The sequence below is a fragment of the Rhinoderma darwinii genome, chromosome 11, assembly GCF_050947455.1.
Source record: "Rhinoderma darwinii isolate aRhiDar2 chromosome 11, aRhiDar2.hap1, whole genome shotgun sequence".
Taxonomy (NCBI): Eukaryota; Metazoa; Chordata; class Amphibia; order Anura; family Rhinodermatidae; genus Rhinoderma; species Rhinoderma darwinii.
In genome coordinates this window covers 76,623,646-76,643,609 of record NC_134697.1, presented here as the reverse complement: position 1 = coordinate 76,643,609, position 19,964 = coordinate 76,623,646, and the positions used below count along the sequence as shown (strand labels likewise).

Here is a 19,964-nt window from a genome sequence, read left to right as displayed (position 1 = left end):
GAAAAAAATAAAATAAAAGTAACACCCCAATTATAATTATTTTTTCTTAATAAAGGTGTTAGCACATTCCAAATTCACCAGCATTCCTGCTGATTAGACTTAAAAACATATCGGCTAACTTTAGGCTTCCTAAATATAAACACAGTGGAGTCACTTTACCAAAAAGCATACAAGTATAACATTACCTGTCAATCTTGCGTGGAGCACAACTAGCAACAGGAATGCTACAGGAATGATCGTGCTCATGTTGATACTATGGTCCAACTTTATCCAGCTGAAAAAGCAGTTTTCAACTACAAGTGTAGTTGTGCTTAAGATGTCCTGTGTCAATCTACTCTGAAGAGCTCCGAAAGTAGGATATAACCATAAGGCTAGTCAGGATATTTTTTACACTGCCTAACAGCAGTCCCAGTTATTCAGGCAAAATTCCAGAGAGACTCTAAAGCCCCCCTCCTGTATTTATACACACAGGGCGTGCATGGAATTTAAAGGCCAGCATTTAACCTTACAGGAAAAGTGGGTGAAAAGATCCATCACTTTAACTCCCTCTGTGCCTCAGGTATTCGAGGAAAAGCATTGCAGATCTTGGACAAAGCCCTTCCAATGCCGTCATCGCTAGGAGCCACATGTGATCTTTTTAGAGAACTGCTGCTTTAACTGAAAACTCATGTTCACAGATTTGGGGATAGTACAATATTTTTCTTTCCAGTTACTTTCAAACATGAAAAGACATAGAAAGTGGGTAGAATACAATGATAATAAGTTGATGCGCAGTTGATTAATCATTAAATTGCTGAAACATTGTAACAACTCTACGAATCAATACAGCAGCAGAGACGATAAATGCACCGCATTCTATGAGGTCAATGTACTCCGTACAATCTCCACAACTGGAGGGAATTAGGTGAAATATGAACAAGAGAACATGAAAACATATAAATGTAAAAAAAAAGTAGAGAATCTGCATATTTGAATATGCAGTTCAGTTCTGGGCACCTGTTCATAGGATTTGCTGAATTTAAAAAAATCACAAAGAAGAACAACAAAATCAAGAAGGAGCACGTAGAATCTCAGTTATGAGGAAAAATTAAAAATATTAAACTAAGGCCTCATGCACACTTCAGTTTTTTCCTTCAGGGTGCTATCCGTTTTTGTCAAGAATAGCACCCTGAACCCATTCATTTCAATAGGGCCATGCCCACTTCAGTTTTTTTAACGATTCGTTGCTCCTTTCCGATCCAAAGTAGAGCATGCCCTACTTTGGTCCGGGATTCCGTGACCGTGAGGCCCATGCAAGTCAATGGGGCCGTCAAAAAAACTGAAGGCACACGGAAGGCATCCGTGTGCCGTCCGTGTGTGACGGAGCCGTTGCCTAGCAACCGCCGGGCGGGCAGAAAAACATTACAAAAATACTACACTAATCGGCAGCCACTTGTCTCTATCAATAACTGATAGAGAAAAGAGGCTGCTGATTAAAAATAAAATAAAAAGCATTTCATACGTACCCGGTCGTTGTCTTGGTGACGAGTCCCTCTTCTTCCTCCAGTCCGACCTTCTTTTGTGACGCGGCAGCCTGTGATTGGCTGCAGAGGCCGCGGCAGCCTGTGATTGGCTGCAGAGGCCGCGGCAGCCTGTGATTGGCTGCAGAGGCCGCGGCAGCCTGTGATTGGCTGCAGAGGCCGCGGCAGCCTGTGATTGGCTGCAGAGGCCGTGGCTGCCTGTGATTGGCTGCAGCGGCGGCATGGATTGAACGTCATCGCTGGAGGCCGGACAGGAGGAATGTAAGTATGAACTTATTTTTTTACATTTTTTTTTGTTACATTAAAATTTTATTTTCCGCGCGCCGAGCATGGTACTGTTTAGGGTGCTGAAAGAGTTACCGCCGATCAGTGCAGCCCATTAACTCTTTCAGCACTCTGGACAGTACCATGCTTGGCACACGGAAACGGAAACACGGAGTGCACACGGAAACCACACGGCCGCTAAAACGGGTTCACGGACCCGTCAAAAGCGGCCGTGAAAACGGTGACGTAAGTTTGCACGAGGCCTAAGTAGTCTTGAGAAGAGACGTCTAAGGGAGGACATGCTAAATGTGTATATAAATGGCCTGTACAAAAAATAAAATAAAAAGCTGTTAGATTTAAAAGCCCCGCAAAAGACAAGGGGGCTGGAGAAAAAAAGATCCTGTAAATGTATAAAATAACTATATCTCTATCCCTAAAAAAGTAGAAATGGTTATATGTATTGAACATTTTCTTTTTCATCAGTGAATGCAAAGATACAAAATATTATGTCACAATGCTAAAAACAATCAAACATATGGCTAAGATGGCTTTCACCCTTGTGTTCTCAGAGAGCTTAGCTAAGTCATTGCAAAACTGTTTTGGTTTTGTTTTATTAGTCCAAGGAAAACAAAAGTGATCCCAATTTAAAAATAAAATATTACAAAATTGGTTTCACAGTATGAAAACACCTATAAAAGTATACACAGATCGACAGCCAATGAATATAAAACAAATGTTTATTACTCAGAAATACGTCCATAAAAAGTACCACACAAAAGTAAAAACTCATGTACAGACCTTACCCAAGATAGATGGAACCCCCCACTGATTTAGTTTTAAACCTTAACAGTATCCCCAATATGGTAGTACTGCAAATAGTGAAATAGTGCAGTGGTTGACCATATTACAATATAAAGTAGGTAAAAAACCCACATAAATATAACAATGGAAACACCAGAACACAAGTAGAAAGAGGCATACAGACCAAGTCTGTGAGGAGGTCCGACCCATACACCTATTTCGGCCCTTCACTTCTTCCGACAGCCATCATAGTTGGTATGGTTAAATAAAGGACACACATCCATCAAGTTCTACCAGGGGAAGGGATAAAGGGAAGGGGTAAGGGTAAATTTTATAACTTTGTTTCCCTATGATTCAGAATAAGGCAAAAAATAAGAAATTTAAGGTAAGGGCTCTCACAGTTTAACCCCCTAGGACATATGATGCATGCAGATTATTAGTACCCAGGTGCATAACATTACAGTGGATGCCCATACATTCAGTACATCCAAGTCCGCTTGTAATTTATAAACATCTTGAATTGTTATTAATCCCATCCTCTATATCATTAATAAATAAGTTGAATAACAGAGGTCCCAGTACTGAACCCTGGGGTCACCACTTATAACCGGGGACCATTCAGAGTAGGAATCATTGACCACAACTCTCTGGATACAGTCCTTGAGTAAGTCATCAATCCAATTACAAACTATACTTTCTAAACCATTAGACCTAAACCATCGGCATCTATGAGGGACAGTGTCAAACGCCTTTGCAAAGTCTAGTGGTGAGGTTAATATATTTAGTATATTTGGAAAGTTTACAGTGTAATAAGAGATTGTAATAGGAGATTAGTCAACAACAATAAAGTGTGCTGTGATTTGAACAGTGGTTTTTATCTAATGTAGTACCATAATATCCATAGAAACACACCATAAATGGATCATACTTTTAAATGTTCTATTTCTGTTACAATAATTTTTATTGATATTATTGAGTAAAATTACAGTCACAATGGGCATAAAAACAAGTTTGCAGTATGTTTACATAATATTGCTAGTTTAAATCTTACATGCACAGTCGGGGGCATAGCTAAAGGCTCATGGGCCCTGGTGCAACAATTCAGCTTGGGTCCCCCTCCCCAACGCCACAAGACCCCTGCCGCGCCTATGCCCAGCTGCCTTGCCCAACAGCCCCCACCAGAATAATGCCCCCCATAGCCGCACCACACAGTATAATGCTCCCCGTAGCTGCCCCATACAGTATAATGATCCCATACAGTATAATGCCTCCCATAGTTGCCCCCACACAGTAGAATGCCCCCATAGTTGCCCCTTATAGCTTTCCGCACACAGTATAATGTCCCCATACAGTATGATGCTCCCATAGCTATCCCATACAGTATAATGCCCCAAAAAGTATAATGCCCCCATAGCAGCCCCATACTGTATAATGCCCCTCATAGCTGTCCCCCACACAGTATAATGCCCACCTTAGCTGCCCCCACACAGTAGAATGCCCCCATAGTTGTCTCCCCACAGTGTAATGCCCCCATAGCTGCCACCATATCAGTCCACCATATAGTATAATGCGCCCATAGCAGACCCTATACAGTATAATGTCCCTCATAACTGCCCAACACAGTATAATGCCCCCAATAAAGTATAATGCCCTCATAGCAGCCCCTTAAAGTATAATGCCTCTCATAGCTGCCATCATATCAGTCCCCCCTTATACGGTATAATTCCCCCATATGTGCATAATATAGAAAAATAGTTACTTACCTATCCCTGTTCCCCGGGTGGAGGAGCCCTGTGTTATGAGTGACTCAGCGCAGACAGGCGCAATGACACCAGTAAACCCCACCAGTCTACACCGAGCCGCTAATGGCTAATGACTCAGTGAATGCTGGAGGAAGGAGCCGTCAGCTCCTTGCTCCAGCATTAAATTCAACTGTTGTACCTGCGTCCTGAGGACCCCAGGGGGTCGCGACTCACTGTTTGTAATGCCCCTGGAATGCCCCTCATGTGACGTCACTGTCACATGGTATACTGAGCGTACCATGTGACTGATGTCTAAAGGAGCCCTAACCGTGACCAGGAAGTGCCGGCATCACTGCACATAATGAATTTGTATTAGCGCGCTGTGTGGCCAACGGGGGCCCCCCAGGCTTAGGGGCCCGGTCGCAAGTACGACCGCTGCGAACCCTATAGCTACGCCACTGTGCACAATTATACAATTGTTCATTAAAGAATCAACTAATGCAAAGTTGATATACTAGTATATGAAGAACTGCTAGATGATTGAGTAAGACTGTTCTATAAGTGGGGAACCAAGGGAGGGCCTTTTGTTTATTGCTGGTTTATAAATGATGTGGAAGTTGGAGTTATAATTATGTGTAAAATGATAGAAAAATGTATTTATCATTATGCAATGTCAAATGTTTCACTGCCAACTATGATTAATAAAATATCTCCCAGTTCTCACGCCATAGCTGAAAACGATTTCTGATCATGTCCAGCAGGTGCAGCTTTTATTACAAGTAAAAGCTCTGATGCACTTAACTAGTTGTGAGGACAGGTTTCCAGCCACTGGAGCTGCATAATTAATTATTTCCATTCACTGGCAGCGGGCAGAGATCTTGAAAATGGCATGCCCCTCATATGCATAAGATTAATGTCGTAATCCACCATCTAATGAGTTTGGGCTGTAAAGCTGACATGGATAGGTGCATTAGTTATACACAGATATGTAAAATGTAGACACACACTTTATCTGCTATGCTTTCCGTGTGCTGTGCTGAAAATGTTCTTTTTTAAAATACATTACTGAACCCATTCTGGCTGAGTGCTGCACACACCACTAATGTGTTCGTACAACATAGGTACTCCTACTAAATACACATTTTAGAATCACCATTGATACCAACACTAAAGCAATGCGGAGGATTTATTATTGGTGTTACACCAGAATTCTGGCCTAAATTTCCCCTTCTTTTTGGCTGCAAATTATTATAGACACATTTATCAATGAAATGCACCAAAAAAACGTGTTTGTGACTCACCCAAAAACTCACACCCTGATGCTCTTTTTGGCCGGAAGCCTTCGTCTGGGCAAAGGCTTCCGGCTGAAACATGTGTCGGGCAAGTTTTTCCATACTCATGGGTAAGATGCTATGATACACCTTGTGTTACTTGTACTTTTTGTTACTCTATTGGGCAGCAGCCATCTGTAGAACAGCGTGGTCATACTGTGGTCGTATTACATATGTATTATACGGATAATGTGCATGATACCTGGATTTCTTCTCACTCTTGAACACTGATTTATTGGTTTATTTGTCATGGTATGGTTTGCTTTGTACCTATGTTAGTCTAAGGGTATGTTCACACGAGGTCATTACGTCCGTAATTGACGGACGTATTTCGGCCGCAAGTACCGGACCGAACACAGTGCAGGGAGCTGAGCTCCTAGCATCATACTTATGTACGACGCTCGGAGTCCCTGCCTCGCTGCCGGACAACTGTTTTCAGTACGGGACAGTTGTCCGGCAGCGAGGCAGGGACTCCTAGCGTTGTACATAAGTATGATGCTAGGAGCCCGGCTCTCTGCACTGTGTTCGGTCCGGTACTTGCGGCCGAAATACGTCCGTCAATTACGGACGTAATGACCTCGTGTGAACATACCCTCAACCTTATACTGCCTGGTATCGATCTATTACAATTGTGGTACTCATCTCTTTTATATATGTGTGTTTTTTATGTTTTGTACATTTATTAGGGAAATTAAATAGTTGACAACATTCTGAAGACACGTTCTCAGTTATTGTATATGGGGGGACACAAGTATATGACCGGGAACCCAAAAATTATATTAGCGCATATGCGGCAGACAGCAGCATGTCTTCTAAACCTAAACATTGTACCGATGTGGTCTCATAACACTTTCGACTATATATGTTTAATGAGAATACTACCTACTATGAGATCCTCTCCTTCTGCTAATACTAGCACTGTAATCATTAACAGCCTATCCTTAGACTCCTACTATCGGCCCCACCATTTTTTATCTGTATGGCTCATCTTTATGGGTGACTTTTCTGGGTACTGCAACTCCGTCCCATTCAGATTGTACTATGAAGTTGTACATAAAGTTAGAAGAGTAAAGAAGTAATCAAATGTGATATAGGTAGAGTGCAAATATTCTTAGACATCCAAGTTATTTGCTTATATAGAGGTGTTCCTGAAGGCTGAATGGAATAAATGAATATGAATCTTCCTGAGGATGTTTAACTCCTTAAGAGCACTCCGTATAAATGTATGGTGTGTCACGGTCCGTGGGTATGTGGACCCACTAGGCCGCACCCCCGTAGCGGAGAGGCAACTGGCCAAGCAACAGAGCAACCAATCTAAACAAAGTCCCGCTCTAGGGTACCTGAATAGTTCAGACAGTGGCCGAGGGTTTAGCACGGGTGGAGGTGGGTGCAGCAGGTACACCAGACGTGTCGGATGACAGCAGGTGCAGCATGTTGCGCCAGACGTGGCAGATAACACTGGACGTGGCAGGTGACACTGGACGTGGCAGATGACAGCAGGTGCAATAGGACACGACTCAAACACTAATAGGCTCAGGAACAAGAACACAGCATGGAATACGGGATACAGGTAACAGGGCACGGGAAACAACAGGTACAGGACCATTTGCAAGACTGACATGGGAATACTAACCACGCTCAGGCAAAGAGCAAAGGGGCAGGAGCCTTCTTATAGTCCAGGGAATCATGGGCTAGTTGATGATAATGATTTCCCATGAGCGTGCGCGTGCACCCTACGGGACACAGCGGACCAGAGCGGAAGTGAGCGCTGGCGTCTCCTGGGAAGGAGATGCAAGTCAGCACTCACAGATCCATGGCTGCGGCCGCCGGGGGGTGAGTAAACCCGACGGTAAGTGGCCATGGACGCTACATGGTGGATGTTCCATAAATGTACAGTGCGGGGTTAAAACCCCTGTTTCTCCAATTAAGAAGGAGCAAGTTAGGTGCCAAGCTGTCAATGATATATGCATAGTTGAAGACATATTAATAAAATGTACCTAAAAGCCTACAGTTATAATTGCTGCCTCCTTAAATTCTGTAAAACTAAAGTAAAAGGAAAACTTCTCATGTGCTCATATATATCTTGTACTGGGCTTCTGTTCAAGCTTCAAGGAATTCATTATATTGACAGATCTATCCGGAAATCTCTGGTAATATAAGGGTTGAGTGGCCAATTTCATAAGGTAGAACAACTTTGAACTAATTCTTTCCTATAACGTGTTCATACAATAGCCGTCTCTCTTCCCTCAGTCTACACTTTCCCAATAAGGAGGACCTCCCTTTCCCAGAGCAGACAGCTGGCTATGTTCCATGCCTTCATTGGGATAGCGGAATTCCTCCCAGCCCTGTGAATGTAGTCCTGGACCTAATGTTTGTTATGATATGAGAATACTGTCTTTTAGTGCTCATAAGGACTGTTTCTCATTTGTCTACACTACAAGATTCAGCTCTGATTTCCTCCCACTCTCTGCCATGCTGGATAATTACTTCATTTATTCCCACATTACATCTGCATGATGTATAAGAAAATCCAGAGGTCAGATCTGAAATACATCAGGAACGGTGCCAGAAAAAGCTCTGCATTGATTATGGGCCTACACATAGGTTGGGCTGATAAGGCAGATTAGAAAAATTTGTCTGCAGTGTTTTGTTTTTTTTTAAATTCGGTTTATTGTAAGAGAACATACAGAAATTAGTATTAAAACAAAATACATTAACATTCCTGCATACAATGAATGCACATTGGAAACAATAATATCACAGTATACATGTATACATTTATACATGAGGGTGAGTCACAGGAGACTTCGAATGTTCACTGCACACTGCAGGTCAGTGTCCCTTTTATTGTGAACATGCAGTAGTACAGAGTACAATCATCTACCGAAGCCTTGCTCCAGTATCACAAATAGGATAGCAAATATCTAGCCAAATAAATCTCAGCTCCCCCCTTCATTAAATGGTAAGGATTCTCTAAGGTCGCCCACGCTGAAAGAGGTGAGAAGTGAGGAGCACCACCCTTCCCAAATTTTCAAGAATTTATATTGGCATCCTCTATGTTTATACACTATATTTTCATATGGGAGAATAGCATTTACCAGGTTTTTCCATTGTGGTACATCCGGAAAAGTGTCCCCCATCCACCCGATAGCTATCGCTTTTCTAGCTAAGAACAGGACTTCTCGCAGGAAGATACCTTCATAGTGTGTCCAAGTCCCATCTCCCAACAGCCCCAATAAGCAGAGCCCTGGTTCACACGGAATGAGACTGGTCATAATTGAGGACAGTATTTGCGTCATCTCTTTCCAAAAGTTGGCTATGACTGGGCATAACCACATCATATGATCAAAGCCGGCCTGGTCTTGGGAACATCTAAGGCATCTTGTGCTGGACGCCCTTGCCATTCGATATAGCCTAATAGGGGTAATATAGCATCTGTGTATGATGTACAATTGCGTCAATTTGTTATTCGCAGCAGGCGAGACCAAGAGATGCGACCTCATGGCCTCCCCCCAATCCTCACTGGATAATGTGGGAATAAGACCCCTCCATCCGACCTCAACCGAAATCTCAGCGTGCGCGACCCTCTGAGACAGAAGGTAAGTATAAAGGGCCGATGCCATTCCCCTTGGTCCTTGTGTTCTCAGAATACCAATAAGTGGAAGTGAAGAAATAGATCTCTGATCTTCCCTGAACTGTGATTGCAGAGCATGCCTAATCTGAACACATCGGAATGCCTCTCTCTCAGGTACCCGGAATATATCCTGTATCTCTCTGGCGGATAACATATGTCCCTCATCATCTATCAGGTTTTGCACCTTTGTTATGCCTAATTCACTCCAAAAATCTGAATCCTGCATCCCCCAAAATGAGACAAACCCTGATGAGACCAAAGAGGCATTTCCGCAACTATGTACTCCCAGTTCAGAACTTTCTTAGCGTGGGACCAGACCTGCCTGGCTAGTTTGAGAATTGGCAAGGAGTGCCTAGGGCTATATCCATGCGGCTCAAGTATGGGCCACAAAGAAGGTATCCGAAGGAAATGGGATAAGTGGAGTTCCGCATTAGGCATTGGGTCCTCGGCCACCCATGCCTTAATATATCTTAGCTGGCCTGCCAAGTAGTACAGAAACATGTCCGGCAGGGCGGCCCCAGCCTGTTCCTTGGGGCGTTGGAGCGTGCCAAGTTTAAGCTTGGGACGACTCGCCCCCCATACAAAGGAAGAAAATAAAGAGCCCACCAGGTTAAAAAAACGTTTAGGAACCAGGGAATTCGCGTGTTCTAGTAGATATAGCATTTTGGGCAGCACTATCATTTTAATTAAGTTTATTCTACCTGCAGTCGATATAGGGAGCGCCTTCCATATAGCAAATTTATCTCTCAGATATAGGGGGTCAATATGGGGTATATATTAAGGTCATATGAAGTGACACTATCCCTGACTATAAGGACCCCTAAATATTTAAAACAGGAGACCACCTGCAGGCCTTGAAAATCCGCTTCCCACCCACAGTTATCAGGTCTAAGGGGCATAAGAAATGACTTACTCCAATTAATATATAGGCCCGAGAACCGCCCAAACTCTTCCAGTATCATCATTTCTCTAGGTAAGGAGGCGTTTGGGTTAGCCATGTACAAAATCATGTCATCAGCATAGAGACCGATCCGATCCTCCCGTGGTCCTATGCGTATACCCTGAAAAGCCGCGTCTTGACGGATGCGGATAGCCAGGGGCTCAATAGCCACTGCGAACAGAAAGGGGGACAGGGGGCATCCCTGCCTCGTGCCTCTATGGAGACGAAAGGAGGGGGACAAAATCCCATTAACCACCACCGATGCTCTGGGATCTTTATACAGGATTTTAATCCATTTAAGGAAGCTCTCGCCAAATCCAAATCTGCGGAGGACCTCAAACAGAAAAGGCCACTCCACTGAATCAAAGGCCTTAGTCCAACGAGGCCAACGCCCAATCCTGCTGCTCCCACCGCCCTATTTGAGTCACCACCTGAGCTCTGCGGATATTATCCGATGTCAATTTGTCTGGGATAAAACCGGATTGATCCGGGTGAATAATGTCTGTAATAGCGCCGCTGAGTCTATTAGCTAAGAGTTTGGTTAGAATTTTATAATCCACATTGAGTAGGGATATCGGGCGGTACGATCCACATTCCTCGGAATATTTCCCTGGTTTCAAAATAACTACTATAGTGGCATCTTTCAGCGAGTCAGGTAGCTCACCCCTCTGAAAGGCGTCCTCAAATACATTTAACAACTGGGGTGTTAGAACATCCGCATATTTAATATACACCTCTAGGGGGATTCCATCCGGACCCGACGCCTTCCCTTTTGTCATGGAAGATAAGCATTCTTCAATCTCCTGTATCGAGAAAGGGGCCTCTAACCTTACTCTATTCTCCTCTGACAGCACTGGAAATTTTGCCCCCTCTAAATAGGTGTTCAATTCCTCCATATGATACTGTGCCTGCGAAGTGTAGAGCTCTCCATAAAAATCTGCGAATCTGTTCAGTATGTCTAACGGCATAGTAGCCGTACCCTGATTTGGTTGGGAAATACGTAGCACTGGGGGAGACATGGTATTCTGTTTCGCTATTTGTGCCAACAGCTTACTTGACTGATTACCGTGCTTAAAAAAAGATTGTTTGGAGAAAAATATCCTTCTCACTGCCTTCTCCTTGACAAGAAGCAAATATTGTCTACCCGCTGCCAGCCAAGCTTCTCTATTAACCTGGGTTGGGTCCCCTACAAAATTATCCTCTAATTCCCTGCACTGTTGTGCTAAATTCACTTCTTGTCTGGCTGAGGAACGTTTAACATAGGATATAGAGGATCTCAAGCACCCTCTCAGATATGCCTTTAATGTATCCCACACCAATGCACTATTTTGTTCCTGTGAATGAGCCTCTAAAAAGACATCTAGTTGGTCAGGTATTCTGTCATTCTCCGTAAATAATTGCAACCAAAATGGGTGTATTTTAAGAGCTCCCGTCATTCCCTCTGCCCGCTGAGTTAGTTGTAAAAGAATCGGACTGTGGTCTGACACCCCCCTGGGCAGATGCTCTATAGAATCCATGCTCGAGAAAATGGCGGGAGACCCAAACACGTAGTCAATGCGTGACAATGCGTTAAACTGAGGGGTATGGCACGTGTACTCCCTTATTCCCGGGTGGCTCACCCTCCATAGATCCAGCCATCCTACCTCCTCTATCAGAGAAGCTAGCAGTGTGGGACTCACGGTGTCCCGGGGGGCAGTCCTGGCGGTAAAACGATCCATCAGAGGGTCTATGGTGAGGTTCAGGTCCCCCATTAATATAACCCGCGTGTCCTGATAAGTGGATGCAAAGGAGATGGCCTCACTGATTATGTTTATTGAGCCCTGTGGCGGGTTGTACATACCAACTATAACATAAGGGATAGAGTTTACATTAGCATGAACTAGCACATATCTACCATCAGCATCTATTCTTGTATGTAAGGCCTCCCAGCGTAGATTCCTATGTACTAACAGTGACACTCCCCGTGATGCTGAGGATCTAGTGGCATGCCGCCCCCATTGAATCCATGATTTACTCAGCATGTGCACCTTATCTGCTGTAAGATGCGTTTCCTGGAGGCAAATAATATGAGGCATGTTTCTCTTACCCGACGTTCCCATCCCCCTCACATTCCAGGACATAAATTTAAGTGTCGCCATATTCCCTTCTATACGATATCTCTATGGGGAAGCCCCAGGACTCACAACCCCCTCCTATCGCGATCATCGAGCAGTAATATTGGGGCCCAGTTCCTATGTCATCATGTAGCAGGCTCAAAAAACAGTATATAACCATAAACCAATAAAATTGAACAGCGAAGCTCATCAGGAGCTGCATAAGCCTACAAGGCATATGAATGCAAAAAAGGGGAAGTTTCCACTGTTGAGGTTGGTGACACAGTGGAATCAAGATAAACAGTGATACCTTACAATGGCTTCACCCCTTGTTAAGCTGTATTTCAGCCATATATTGTTCCATGTTCCCTTACCCATAGCTTGCATAGATGTGAGGGTAATTAATTCACTTATTGATACAATGACAGTTGGCACATCAATATGTCTGCCCGCCTCCCCTTATCTTCTTCAAAGTTTAGTACACACATATATTCAATACAGCATGAATACTTCCAAGAATATAACCCATATTTGTGTATGAACAGATATCAACTGCAGAGGGACCCTTCATAAAATGCACAATACATTCATGTAAACTCACTGTCCCCTGCGTACAAAGCATGGTCTCCAAGTCAGCGTCGAGGGGACCGTCCATGTCTGGTGAGCCACTCGTCTGCCGCCTCCGGGGTAGTGAAAAATACGGATGTCTCTCCATCCACAACTCTGTCGCGCGGGATACGCCATAGAATATGGGATCTGACGCTCCCGAAGTCGTCTCTTGACATGCACATACGAGGCCCTCTGTCGTTGTAACTCCGGGGAAAAATCCGGGAAGATGGACACCGTAGTATTCTCAACTCTGATCTCTCCTTTGCGCCTCGCAGCTTGCAGCACCATATCTCGATCCTTGCAATTTAGCAATCTCGTCAACAATGGCCTGGGGTTCACCCCTGGCGGTGGTGGTTTCGCCGGCACTCTGTGTGCCCTTTCTACCGCAAAAGCCATAGAGAATACCGTATCCGGGTATAGGTCTTTCAGCCATTTCTCCACAAATTCATCTGGCCTGTCTCCTTCCGACCTTTCAGGGAGGCCTATGATCCTCAAATTATTCCTCCTCAGCTGAATCTCCAGATCGTCTGCTTTTTGTCGCCACAGCTCCACCTTCCCCGTCAGGTCTCTCAGCGTGCGTGGCACAGTTGCCGTTACATCCTCCAGGTCCGAGACCCTCGTCTCAACCTGAGTTACCCGGTCCCTCAGATTATGGAGGTCCTGCCGCTTCAGACCGACATCCACCTTCACCTCCTCCACTTTTGTTGTAACCGAGGTACGCGTCTCCAGGATCGCCGCCAGGAGTGTCTCCGACACCTGCTTCAGCGTTAACTCGGGGGCCGCAGCCTCCCCTGCAGTGGTAAGTGTAGCAGGCTGCCACTCCTGAACATGTGCCGATGAGGATGTCTCCCCCCGGGCGCCATCTTGTCCCGAGTACCTGGCGAACTCTCTCAACTTTTCCACTGCTCCCGAAGTCTTGGAGGGTCCCATAGCGTGCCAAGTGGGTTTCTTACCCTTCTTTCTCAACAGGTAAGGAATTTTGGATGAAATACTTTCTCCACAGGATGAAATTCAGGGTTCAGCACACGGAGCGAAGGTTTAATGCGACCGCTCACATCCGTGCCTGGCCACGCCCCGTGCAGTGTTTTTTTATTTAAAATGAACACATTGGTTTCAGATGTTGCCATAAAGATAGAGCTAGAAGTGAGGTTGGTGCAAGTGTTAAAAAGGGTTATTACAATTTATTTTCCAGAAATGCTTTCAGAATTTTTTTTTGTATAACATGAACAACGATTTAAAAAAGTGGATGAGGGTTAAGATAGTTGACTAGAGCTATAGTAGTGGTGATAGCAGGTGAGTGGTCAAATGTCTGTTAATCCAGAAAGTTAAACAGTTGGGCATAGCAGGAACTCAGGATGAGACGTTGAACTGAAATTGGTAGTAGGAGAATGGTGGATGAGCTGAGGATTTAGGTAGGTTCAGACAAATAGGAGGTATAATCTATAGTGGTAAAGCGCATCATGCCTTGGAGACCAATATAGAAGACGAGAGTATAAGTGTATAGATGTGAATTGAGAGTACAAGATATAGGGCATTCATTTGTAGAGGCTGTGCACACGCTGCAGTTTGTTCAAGAAACCATATGGTAACCTGAAAGCATTTCAAGATTGTAAAGGTTTTTTTTTACAGTATAAACATTAGGCTGCAGACACAATGATGAAGCCATCGCTGCTTTCATAAGGAATAAATTACAATTAAGGCAGTAGATTACTTTGTGATATTAACCAGTTCAGGACCGGGCTATTTTGATCCTTCAGGACCAGACACAGTTTAAGCGCTTTTTAGCACTTGTTAGTTAAACAGCTATAACTTTTTTATTTGTTGGGCTAGCGACGTGATTTTTGTGTTTTTTCCATAGACAATGCAGGTTTCTTTTTTTTCTTTTTTATATACACATCCTTTTTGCTATTTTAGAATTTTTAGGCTTATAGTTTGAAAATAATAGTAAAAAAATAAGCTTTTTTACGTTTTAGCTATTTTTTTCTAGTAATAACATAGTTTTACCCTAAAATAGACCTTTTATTGGTTATCCTCATTGTCTACCGTAAATTTTGATATATTACATGTCCATTTTAGGGTAATTGGCTTAGGGCTAGCGTTACGACAATGATTGGCGAGGGGAAAGTTTTTTTTGGGGTGTGTATTTTGTGTATTATTGTAAAAAAAAAAATTTGCACTTTGCTTTACTTTTATTTTTTTATTATTATGGTCGTCCCTCAAAGGTCAGAAATGACCTTTGGGGGACATTTTTTTTCCTCCTTTTACGCCATGTTTTTCCACTGTAATCGGGGCTGCCTCTAGTGATATACACAGCGCTCATTAAGCGCTGTGTAGAAGAGATCAGAGAAGAAAGAATCAGCGAAAGCTGCTTCTGTCTTCTCCTCAGGGTCCCCAGCAGTCACTGACTGCTGGAGACCCGACATTCAGCTGCCCGATCGCTCGGGCAGCAAGCTAAAACCCGCGCCATAAATCGTCTATGGCACGGGTTTTAAGGACCCTGACCGCTGGCCGGAAATACACAGCCAGCGGTCTAGAACCCCTTCCCTCTTTGGCCACTTTTGACCTTCCTGACAGAGCCTCATTTTTCAAATCTGACATGTTTCAGTTTATGTGGTAATAACTCCGGAATGCTTTTACCTATCCAAGCGATTCTGAGATTGTTTTCTCGTAACACATTGGACTTTATGTTACTGGCAAAATTTGCCCGATTATATTCAGTATTTAATTGTGAAAAATACCAAAATGTAGCAAAAAATTGCAAAAATTAGCATTTTTCTCAATTTAAATGTATCTGCTTGTAAGACAGGCAGTTATAACACACAAAAATGTTGCTAACTAACATCCCCCATATGTCTACTTTAGATTGGCATCGTTTTTTGAACATCATTTTATTTTTCTAGGACGTTACACGGCTTAGAACTTTAGCAGAAATTTCCCACATTTTCAAGAAAATTTAAAAATGCTATTTTTACAGGGGCCAGTTCAGTTGTGAAGTGGCTTTGAGGTCCTTAGATATTAGAAACCCCCAATAAGTCACCCCATTTTAAAAACTGCACCCCTCAAAGTATTCAAAACAGCATTTAGAAAGTTTCTTAACCCTTTAGACATTGCACAGGAATTAAGGCAAAGTAGAGGTGAAATTTACAAAGTTCATTATTTTTTTCCAGAAATTCATTTTTAATCCATTTTTTTTGTACCACAGAAGTTTTTACCCAAGAAATGCAACTCAATATTTATTGCCCAGGTTCTGCAGTTTTAGGAAATATCCCACATGTAGCCCTAGTGTGCTACTGGACTGAAGCACCGGCCTCAGAAGCAAAGGAGCACCTAGTGGATTTTGGGCCTCCTTTTTATTAATATATATTTTAGGCACCATGTCAGCTTTGAACAGGTCTTGTGGAACTAAAACAGTGGAAACCCCCCAAAAGTGACGCCATTTGGGAAACTACACCCCTCGAGGAATTTATTTAGGGGTGTAGCAAGCATTTTGACCTGCCAGTTTTTTTGCAAAAATTTTTGGAACTAGGCCATGAAAATGAAAATCTACATTTTTTCAAATAAAATGTAGGTTTGGCTAATTTTTTTTCATTTCCAAAAGAACTAAAGTAGAAAAAGCACCACAACATTTGTAGAGCAATTTCTCCCGAGTAAAACAATACCCCACATGTGGTAATAAACGGCTGTTTGGACACGCGGCAGAGCTTAGAAGGGAAAGAGCGCCATTTGGCTCTTGGAGCTCAAATTTAGCAGGAATTATTTGCAGAGGCCATGTCACATTTGCAAAGCCCCTGAGGGACAAAACAGTGGAAACCCCCAACAAGTGACCCCATTTTGGAAACTACACCCCATGAGGAAATTATCTAGGGGTACAGTGAGCAGTTTGACACCACAGGTGTTTTACAGAACTTATTGGAAGTAGGCCGTAAAAATGAAAATCTAAATTTTTTCAAAGAAAATGTAGGTTTAGGTATTTTTTTTTCATTTCCACAAGGACTGAAGGAGAAAAAGCACTGCAACATTTGTAATGCAACTTCTCCCGAGTAAAACAATACCCCACATGTGGTCATAAACATCTGTTTGGACACACGATAGGGCTCAGAATACTAGCACCATTTGGATTTTGGAATGGTTTCTGGGCGCCATGTCACATTTGCTGAGCCCCTGTAGTACTAGTACAGTGGAAACACCCCAAAAGTGACTCCATTTGGGAAACCGCACCCCCTGAGGAATCATCTAGGGGAATAGTGAAAATTTTGATCCCAAAGGTTTTTTGCTGAATTAATTAGAATTAAGCTATGAAAATGAAAAATATTTTTTTTTTACAACAAGATGTAGTTTTAGATCAAGATTTTTCATTTTTACAATGAATAGAGAAGAAAAAGCACCCCAACATTTGAAAAGTAATTTCTCCCGAGTACGGTAACACCCCATATGTGGTTATAATCAGCTGTTTACATATATGGGAGCATTCAGAAGAAAAGGAGCGGTATTTATCTTTATTGTAGATTTTGCTGGAATGGTTTGCGGACGCCATGTTGCATTTGCAAAACCACTGATGTACCAAACAAAAGTGACCCCCGTTTTAGAAACGACACCCCTAAAGGCATTTATCAAGGGGTGTAGTGAGAATTTAGACTCCACAGGTGTTTTTCAGAAATGAATACGCAGTGGATGGTGCAAAGTGAAAATTGCAATTTCTCCAATGATCTGCCCATTCACCGCACAATATGTTGTGCCCCTAGAGAATCTTACCCCATAAATTGTTAAGCGGGTTCTCCCGGGTATGGTAATGCCTTACTTGTGGACATAAATTGCTGTTTGGGCACCCTGTAGGGCTAAGAAGGGAAAGACTGCCATTTTGAGCATGGATTTTGCTTGGTAATAGATCTGTTTGGGGTTTTGCTGGTATTTCCGTTTATAATGTGGTGGCATATGTAATCTCTGCGGAGAACATCAGGGCATAATAAGAGGGTATAATAATGGGGTAAATAATACAAGTATCCATAGATGTGTGTTACGCTGTGAAGCGATCCGTTATGCGCAGGCCGGTGTCGCACTGATAAACTGTTTTCTTTCTTATCCCCCTTCTGTAACGCTCTGCACCTTTTGGGAAATATTACTGGTAAAGTGTTGCGCTGGTATAATTCGGGCACCCTCGCTTCCAGCGGATGTGCTATGTCCCTTCCCTTTCCTAGTTCCTAAATACTAGGGCCATGAAACTGAAGGAATGTTCCCCTCCGGCCTGCGCATTGAGATGTTTTTTCATCACCGCATTACTAGTGCCATAACTTTTTTATTTTTCAGTTGATTGAGTGGTGTGCGGGCTTGTTTTTTGCGAGACGGGCTATAGATTTTATTGGTACCATTTTAGAACACATACGACTTTTTGATCACTTTTTATTTCATTTTTTGGTAAAGGAAATTACCAAAAACAAGCAATTCTGGAATAGTTTTTTATTGTTTTTTTTTTCGGCATCCACAGTGCGCCCTAAATTACATGTTCGCTTTATTCTGCGGGTCAATACGATTACGGCGATACCAAATTAATATCGTTTTTTTTATGTATTGTTCCTCATCGGCTCCCGTACAAGGTAGACTCGGACGCCATTTTCTGGCTCTATTGAACGCAGCATCTGAGGGGTTAATCTGCCGGATCGGAGAATAGCTCCGTTCCTGGCAGTTACAGGAGGGTGCCAGCTGTATAATACAGCTGTCACCCCACGGTGATGGTGCCAGCTCTGCTTCTGAGCCCGCACCATCACTGCGCCGTAACTGTACTGCGCTTTGCAGGAACACCTTCCCGGCAGCGCCGTATATATATACGGCGGATGTCGGGAAGGGGTTAAAGGGGTTTTCCCATGAGAGACATTTATGACATATCCACAGGATACTGTATGTCATAAATCGAAATGCTGTGAAAAAGAAAAAAAGCACGGCGCCACATAGGGCAGGTAAATTCAGGGAGAATAAACAGAAAGGTCGAGACAGGGTTCTGCTCACCTATGGTGGTTGTGCTTATTCAGACACAACTCTGATGTGAGTATGAAATTGTGGATCCAGTGAGCGTGCTGCTGCCACGGTCCAACCGGTGGTAAATGATATCGCCGCCAAATGTCAAGAATATTATCCATAAATGATATGTATAAGGAATATATATATATAGGACCATACACGGCACTGCTACACATAAGGCTCAGGAGGAGATAGGAAAAATCAAAATAACATTTAATAATAATAAAGGGCTACGCATTTCAACGCTGAACTAGCGTCTTCCTCAGGCCATATATAGAACAAACTGTGATGCACCTTAAATACACATAGGTATTTTAAAAAAGGCCGCCAAAGCAGACCAGCTAGAGAACGGCTCTGATGTCACAGAAAGATTAAAATGAGGCAAAGCAGTATTCAAACATTATAGTGGTAAAAGGATCACATAAGTAACCAGTGACCAAATGTTACAAAGTACATACCCATAGAACAGTTAGATCAAAGGAGAAAACACAATAGAACATGTATGCAAATTTTAAAAGAAAAGAGAAAGAGTTTAACAAAGCCGCATAATGCTTCCGGATAGCAGTGAAAGTTAACCTGTAACACAGCATTCATGTAACCATAATGAAAAATGTGTATAAGATAACTAATTACTCACAAACTAGGAGTAGTGGGATCCGTAGGTACGTGATTAACATAACCACCATCGGCTACGCGAGTACACAGACGACGACTGTAACTCGTCCCTGGAGTCAAGGCAACCAAAACGTTAAGGAATGTCGAAAAGGGACAGACAAGCTGCCGGACTAGTAAGTATGTACGGAAATTTAACTGTATGGGCATTCCACGTTTCCCTTCAGTTACGGAGTGTAGGTTGACATTCATTGTGTATGTATTGTTTCATATGGCTAAAGATTGTTGACGAGGGTTAATAGCGGCAGAATGAATTATGAAGCAAAACTTATAAATGGATCACAGCATATTAATGTTAATGTTTAAATAATACAATAATTATAAGATAGAGGTATAAAATGGCATG

At 43.0% G+C, this 19,964-nt stretch overlaps 1 protein-coding gene across 2 annotated transcripts in view; it reads right to left on the bottom strand.

Moving 5' to 3' along the window:
* Nucleotides 1-19,648, bottom strand: part of PLAC9 (placenta associated 9) — a 50,930-nt gene extending 31,282 nt beyond the window's left edge. Inside the window, exon 1 of one of the 2 annotated variants that reach the window (XM_075842818.1) lies at nt 19,584-19,648. In XM_075842818.1, coding sequence (XP_075698933.1) covers nt 19,584-19,632 — 49 coding nt within the window. In that variant the 5' untranslated portion in view covers nt 19,633-19,648. Of the gene's footprint in view, nt 1-185; nt 461-19,583 lie in introns of those variants that run through there. The other variant, XM_075842817.1, reaches the window with a different exon arrangement.
* Between the last annotated feature and the right edge of the window lie 316 nt (nt 19,649-19,964).